Source organism: Pinus tabuliformis, chromosome 2_2, assembly GCF_031772625.1.
Source record: "Pinus tabuliformis cultivar Carrire ecotype Pingquan chromosome 2_2, CPIR1, whole genome shotgun sequence".
Lineage (NCBI taxonomy): Eukaryota > Viridiplantae > Streptophyta > Pinopsida > Pinales > Pinaceae > Pinus > Pinus tabuliformis.
This window is the reverse complement of record NC_142300.1, coordinates 873266850-873274837: the sequence shown is the minus strand read 5'-3', so window position 1 is coordinate 873274837 and position 7988 is coordinate 873266850. Positions and strand designations below refer to the sequence as shown.

General features: G+C 37.5%; 1 protein-coding gene across 1 annotated transcript; it reads left to right on the top strand.

The window, feature by feature from the left end:
* The first annotated feature begins 6824 nt into the window (after positions 1-6824).
* On the top strand, positions 6825-7562 carry LOC149195768 (caffeic acid 3-O-methyltransferase-like). The gene has a single exon (XM_089408016.1). The coding sequence runs from the start codon at positions 6825-6827 to the stop codon at positions 7560-7562; it is 738 nt and encodes a 245-aa protein (XP_089264142.1).
* The last annotated feature ends 426 nt before the right edge of the window (positions 7563-7988 follow it).

Here is a 7988-nt window from a genome sequence, read left to right as displayed (position 1 = left end):
CAAATACAAGGCGGCTGAACCACAAGTCATCCGATGTAACCCCAGACAATGGATGGGCCGATCGATGCCAAGTACCAGGTGCAAGGTTTTCGAGAGGGTTCGAGAGTCCTGGGTGTACACCACGACCGTCATTAGTCGAGGTCACCCTTCGCAAATATCGAGTAAAGAGTAACCATTGTTATGACAATGTAAACAAATTTTACCAAAACCATAATATAAATGTTTAATGTTTGGATTTGAACCTCGAGGGTATCATTAAACCATTGTTATTAAATCACTGAGTGAAGAGTAACCATTGTTATGAGAAGGTAAACAAATTATACCAAAACCATAATATAAATGTTTAATGTTTCGAATTGAACCTCGGGAGTATCATTAAACCACTGATATTAAATCATGACTATTAGAACATGAATATGTAAAGCATAGTGAAAAAAAAACCAGTTTTATTGGCTATGTTAATAATAATAAAAAATTATGCTGGTACATGTTGCAAACAACTTCGATATAGACCATGACCTGCCTATGTGCCATACAAATCCTTTACCTTTCATTATAGTTATAAAATTAGATTTGAGTTGGGAAAAGTCAAGAAAATTTCAATTACAAAATAATAGGCCATATAACATTAAAATTGATCCATATGTTTTTGTTTTTGACACATATATTTGACATGGTTTTTTGTACAAATATTTCAGGTCGCGGTTCTCAATATTAATATGCTTTCAATGACTATGGGTGCTTCGTACTTCGTACATTGAGAAAATACCAACCCCCTGAAGGACAAGTTTGGGTTGAATTTGTTCAAGATATGAGGCGGAAGTTCAGTGATGGCTTTCAATACCCAAATTTTCAATGAATTTGTTTAATTTAAGCCATCAAACTAAGTTCTTTAGATAGTAATGAATTTTGTGTGGTCGAGTGTTCAATATTTGGTTTATCCATTAAAAACGTCATCCGTCATGGTGAAAATATCATCTTTCATAAGTGAAAATATAGTTGTGAGGATGGTTCAATTGTTAAGTAGGGAGATTATAAGTTTTATGATCCCATTCCGAATAAAATTATGTGACACCATTTTTTTTGTTGAAAAATTATGTTGTTAAGTGTGAAGCCAAATTCATGCATGATTCTAGATCCTTCTACACTGCAAGTAGTTTCTAGAATCACATGTAGGATTCTAGATCTTTCTACACTGCCATTAGTTTCTAGATCATTCTAGATCTCCATCTCAATCACATACAGGATTGTAGATCCTTCTTCTGCCTTTATAAATTTGTAATTTCTTTGGCCAAGGAAAGCAAGTCAACGCCCAAGCCTGTTATGTAATGCAAAGTGATTTCTGTTCTCTAGTGATTGTTTTATCTATTCCGCTATTTCTGATTGAAAAATATTGTTGTTTCTCAATGTTTTTGTCTCTGTGAATTATTCTTTTCTATTGCCGTCTAAGTCTCTGAGTATAAATTTGTTGCATGTTATGTATGCTCTGGTCTAACAACTGGTATTGGAGCTAGGGTCGAATATCCATTGTGCAAGCCGCTTAGTGCCATCGCCTTACTCTAGCAGTGTTTGTTAAAACGTTGGTTGTTACCCCTAGAGCTGTTGAAGGATCTATCCAGGAAATAGCTGAGTAACGTTGGAACTAAAAGACAGTGGCTACAAGAAAAACAAGGTCGTGGACCTATGTTGAAATGTGTTGCTGGAGTTTGGAACATGGAGATCCGTGGAGTTTGGAGTTGAAACGTGGTGTTTGTAAGTTTTTTTCACATCAAGTTTGCACGTATACATGAAGTTTTTTCTCAAACCAACATATGTATGTGTGAAATGTGAAAAGGTTAAAAAATTATATATGTTTTTATATTTATTATGAAACATATATAATTATATGTTGGAATTTTGAAAAGTATATTTTAAAAGGAGCAGGAATTTTGAAAAGGGTATTTTAAAAGGAGGAAGGTCATTATTACTAAATTTTATAGAGTAATAATTAAAGTTTTATTTTTAAGTGGAATTTTTTGTGTTTTGGGGCGTGAATTTGATTGAAAATGGAGACAACAGTTACAGATATGGAGAAGTTGAGCGGGGCTAATTTTTCCCTATGGAAATCACATATGGAAGATATAATGATTTTAAAGGATCAGTATTTTCCGATTGAGGGCACAACAAAGAAAATCTCATCGATGACAAATAAAGAGTGGAATAAGCTAGATAGTAAAGCGATTACAACAATCCGCCAATATTTAGCAAAGAATGTGTATTTCAATGTGTCTGAAGAAAAGACGGCAGAAGGATTATGGAAGAAGCTCCATGATCTATATGAGAAGAACACAGAATCAAACAAAGTGTTCTTGATGAAGAAGCTTTATAATCTCAAAATGAAGGAGGGTGCTTCAATTGCTGAACACTTGACTGCATTTAATATTATTACTAATCAACTTGCCTCTGTTAAAATCATTTTAGATGATGAAATTAGAGCCATATCGCTGATGTGTTCTATGCCAGACAGTGGGGAAAATTTAATTGTAGCTATGAGCACTTCAGCAACTATAGGGACCTTGAAGTTTGATGATGTCCGTAGCAGTTTAATGAATGAGGAGCTGTGACGCAAGTCAATTGTAGAAAACCAGGGAGGAGAGGCTCTAGCTCTAGCTGATCATGGTAGGAGAATGGATCGAGGCCGGCAAGGGCGATCAAGATCGAGACATCAATAAAAATCAAGGAGAAGCAGGATCATCTGCTTTCATTGTGGCAAACCCAGTCACATGAAGAAAGAATGTCGATTTTGGAAGAAAGGACAAAAGGATCAGAGACCGTCCAGTACAAATCACAAGTCATCCAGCACAAATGATGGTGAGACTACTGTTGTAGCCACAGATGGTGATGTGTTGTTTACTATTTCAATAGATGATGCATGTGTATATACATCTAGCAGTAGCTTTGATTGGATCCTTGACTCTGGGGCATCTCACCATGTAACCCCATGGAAAGATAGTTTTGTTTCATATAATCCTGGTGATTATGGTAGAGTGCATTTGGGGAATAATCATTTTTGCAGTATTGTTGGAATGGGAGATGTCCAGATCAAGATGAAAGATGGACAAGATAAATTGTTGAAACAGGTCAGGCATGTACCAAAAATGCGCATTCGTTTAATCTCTATGGGACGACTGGATGATGAAGGCTATTCAACAAGCTTTGGAAAAGGAGGCTGGAAAATTAGCAAAGGTGCATTGGTCATAGCCAAAGGACCCAAGATAGAAAAATTATACATATTGAAGACACTGATAGGAAAATCATATTTGGCTGCGGTCACAAAAGAAGAAAATTCAACAGATCTGTGGCATATGCATTTGGGTCACATGAGCGAGAAGGGATTAAAAATCCTTGTTGGTAAAATTTTATTGCTAGGTTTGAAATCCTACAATCTTGATCTTTGTGAGCATTGTATATATGGTAGACAAAGAAGGGTTTCATTCCTTAGAGGTGGCCATGACAGAAAGAAAAATGTGTTAGAATTGGTACACTCAGATGTGTTTGGGCTTGTTAACATCAAATCATTAGGAGGAGCATCATATTTTGTAACATTTATAGATGATGCATCCAGGAAGGTTTGGGCATATCCTATGAAAAATAAAAGTGAAGTGTTTGGAATATTTCAAAAATTCCATGTTGTTGTTGAAAGAGAGACTAACAAATTGCTGAAGTGTTTAAGAACAGATAATGGTGGAGAATATTGCTCAAATGCATTTAAGGAATATTGTAATAGGTTTAGCATAACGCATGAGAAGACTGTGCCTCGTACTCCTCAACAGAATGGTATCACAGAAAGGATGAATCGCACCATTATGGAAAAGGTGCGAAGTATGTTGTCCAATTCCGGTTTGGAGAAGAATTTTTGGGCTGAAGCAGTCAGGACCGCTTGCTACCTCATAAATAGGTCTCCAGCTATAGCCTTGGATGGTGGTATCCCTAAAGAAGTTTGGACTGGTAAGAATTTGAATTATTATCACTTGAAAATCTTTGGATGTGAAGCATTCGTACATATTGCCAAAGAAAATAGAACTAAGCTAGATGATAAATCTATGAAATGCATTTTTCTGGGATATGCAGATGAAGATTTTGGTTATCATCTATGGGATCCAGTCAAACATAAAATTATTAGAAGCATGGATGTTATATTTAATGATTCAGAAATGTTCAAGAGGACTGTAGGTGAGTTGGAGGTCAAGAAGGTTATTGACATGTTTGAAGAGCAGCAGGAAAACATACCACCAATACAAGAAAATGAATATCAAATTTAGGCCCATGAAGAACAACAAGTGGAAAATAATGAACAACAAGAAGAAGGAATCTTGCAGGAACCTTTACAGGAGATTCAACCTGATAATGCACCACCACAGTTGGTTCGCATATCTTCTAGGCCTCACAAGCCTTCACAAAGGTATCCTCCTTCAAACTATATTTTGTTGACTGATGAAGGTGAACCTAATTGTTTTCATGAAGCTTGTAAAGTCGAGCACAGTAAAGAATGAAAGAAAGAAATGGAAGAAGAAATGAACTCTTTGCAGGAAAATAAAACTTAGGAGTTGGTAAACCTCCCAAAAGGTAGAAAGGCTCTACAAAACAAATGGGTGTACAGGATTAAGCATGAAGGTGATGAAAAGAAGGAGAGGTATAAAGAAAGACTGGTGGTGAAAGGTATTTCCCAAAAAGAAGGTATTGACTTCACTGAAATTTTCTCACTTATTGTTAAAATGTCATCCATTAAAGTCATTCTTGGTCTAGTTGATGCTTTAGACCTAGAATGTGAACAGTTAGATGTAAAAACTGCTTTCCTTCATGGTGAATCAGAGGAAGAAATTTATATGGAGTAGCTTGAAGGCTTCATAGAAAAAGGAAAAGAAGGCCTTTTTTGTAGGTTGAAGAAGAGTCTCTATGGGTTGAAACAAGCACCTTGACAATGGTACAAGGAATTTGATTCATTCATGTTGGAACATGGTTTTTAGAGGTTGGAAGGTGACCATTGTGTCTATATCAAGAGGTATTATGAAGGAAAGTATATCATATTATTTTTATATGTGGATGACATTTTGATTGTTGGGCATTATAAGAATAAGATCAATAGGTTGAAGAGAGATTTGGGTAGCAAATTTGCAATGAAGGATTTTGGACCAGCACAAAATATATTGGGCATGCAGATTATGCGTGACATGAAAAACAAAGGTTGTGGCTGTCACAAGAAAAATATATCAAGAAGGTGCTTGACAGGTTTAACATGAAGGATGCCAAGCCAGTTGGTACACCCCTTGCAGCGCACTTCAAGCTGAATACTGAATTATGTCCCAGTGATGACAAGGAGAAAGAAGAGATGAGTAAGATTCCTTATGCTTTAGCAGTTGGCAGTTTGATGTATGCCATGGTATGCACACGACCAGACATTGCATATTCAGTGGGAGTAGTGAGTAGGTTCCTTGCCAATCCAGGCAAACAACATTGGCAAGCAGTAGAATAGATTTTGAGGTATCTCAAGGGTATTAGACATTATTGTTTATGTTTTGTTTATGATGCGACTGTGCTTGAAGGATTTACAGATGCGTATATGGCTGGAGATATGTATACCAGAAAGTCCACTAGAGGTTATTTGTATACATTTGCAGGTGCAGCAGTATCTTGGGTGTCAAGGCTACAAAGAATAGTAGCCCTCTCTACAACAGAAGCAGAGTACATATGAAGCTTGTAAAGAGATGTTGTGGATGCAGCGATTCCTAGGAGAGATAGGAATAAAGTAGGACTAGTATGTGTTATATTGTGATAGTCATAGTGGCATCCACTTGGCGAAAAACCCAGCATTTCATTCAAAAACCAAGCACATTGACTTAAGTTACCATTGGATATGGCATGTGTTGGAGGAAGAACAGTTATCATTTGAAAAGATGCGTACAAATAGGAACCTTGCTGATATGCTCACTAAGATTCTACCACAAAATAAACATGAGTTATGTAGAGCCATGGTAGGACTCGGTGTGACTTGATGACTCTTATTTGGCTTCAAGTGGGAGAATGTTAAGTGTGAAGCCAAATTCATGCAAGATTCTAGATCTTTCTACACCCCAAGTAGTTTCTAGAATCACATGCAGGATTCTAGATCTTTCTACACTGCAAGTAGTTTCTAGAATCACATGCAGGATTCCAGATCTTTCTACACCGCCATTAGTTTATAGATCATTTCAAATCTCCATCTCAATCACATATAGGATTCTAGATCCTATTTCTGCCTCTATAAATTTGTAATTTCTCTGGCCAAGGAAAGAAAGCCAAGGCCAAAGCCTATTATGTAATGCAAAGTGATTTATGTTCTCTAGTGATTGTTTTATCTATTCTGCTGTTTCTGATTGAGTAATCTTGTTGTTTCTCCATTTCTCTATCTCTGTGAATTATGCTATTTCCGTCTAAATCGCTGAGTATAAATCTATTGCTTGTTATGTATACTCTTGTCTAACACATTTCTCACCACTTTTTTAAGTTGAAAACTCATCTCTAGAGCTGCTGCTCCAAACACGATTTCTTTAGAGCTGCTGCTCCAAACACGATTTCTTTAGTTGAAAAATGATCTCTCATATTTTCATTCATATACTTAACTGTATCATTCATATACGTAAATGTAATTGGACCTGAACTTGTGTCGCTTGCAGATGATCACTTGAATTTTGAGCCACAATCCAGTCCGTGACATAGAAGATTACACGAGGCCACCACCAAATAATATATATTTGGCATCCCTATTCGTTTGCATTACAGCTCTCCGGCCGAATTTAGTGAAAGGTATGGACATCCAAACCCTGGGCACGGAAAGTCTGGTTGAGTCTCGGGATATGAATATCCAAGCAGTTGAGGACGAAGAGGTGCTCCAGGGTTCGGCCCTAAGCATGGCATTTTCCGTAGTAAACCCCTTTCTGCTAAAATGTGCCCTTCGTCTTAAAATCCCAGACATCATCTGGAAAGCTGGCCACGATGTTGCTCTCCCCGTTCACCAGATCGCCGCCCAACTCCCCTCTGAAGCCCCCGACGTTGACGCTCTTTCCCTCATTCTTACTTACCTTTGCACCATGGGAATCTTGCAGACGATCAAGCCAACGGAGGGAATTAGTGCACCCATGAACATGAAATACGCCCTTACCAATCTCACCAAAACCTACTTCATCTCCCGCGATAATAATTCCTTAAGCCTTGTTCCCATCGTTCTATTGCAGACACACCCAGTTTTCGTGTCCGCCTGGGACCATATTCACGAACGTGTGCTTCATGGGGGCGATAATTTCAAGAATTCCAGTGGCAATGGCCAAAAATTCTGGAATTTCACAGCCAGCAATCCGGAGTTCAACGCCATCTTCAACGCAGGCGTGGTGTCCCTCAGAAAGGTCGGTATGATGAGATCTTGGCTTACTTACGATGGCTTCAAAGACGTTAATGCGCTGGTAGACTTGGGCGGAGGGCACGGAGAAGTGTTGAGTCTCATAACTCATAGCTGCTACATATCCTCATATCCACGCCATCAATTATGATCTTCCTCACGTCATCGCAACTGCACCTTCTCTCCCCGGTAATCCTAATTCCATTTCGCCACCTTCTTTTTTATATGTTTATTTATGTTCCATTTATCTACTTCAATGCATAAATCCTCTCCAAGTTGTTCAGAATACACTGAATTATATTTAGGTAACCACCCATCTTTATTTATCTCCTTATTATTCTATTTAGTTATGTTATTTTTCTTATGTGGTTCATTCATTAATCTGGTAAATTACATCCACTAACAACATGTACCTGCTATTTGGAAAAATCAAGATAAATAATCACGTCACACGACACAGCATGAGATTTCGCAATGTTGTTTCACGTCACAGCATGAGATTTCGCAATGTTGTTTTAATTGTATTGTTATTCACACAGGCATACAACACATCAGCAGATGCGATTTTTATGAAGGT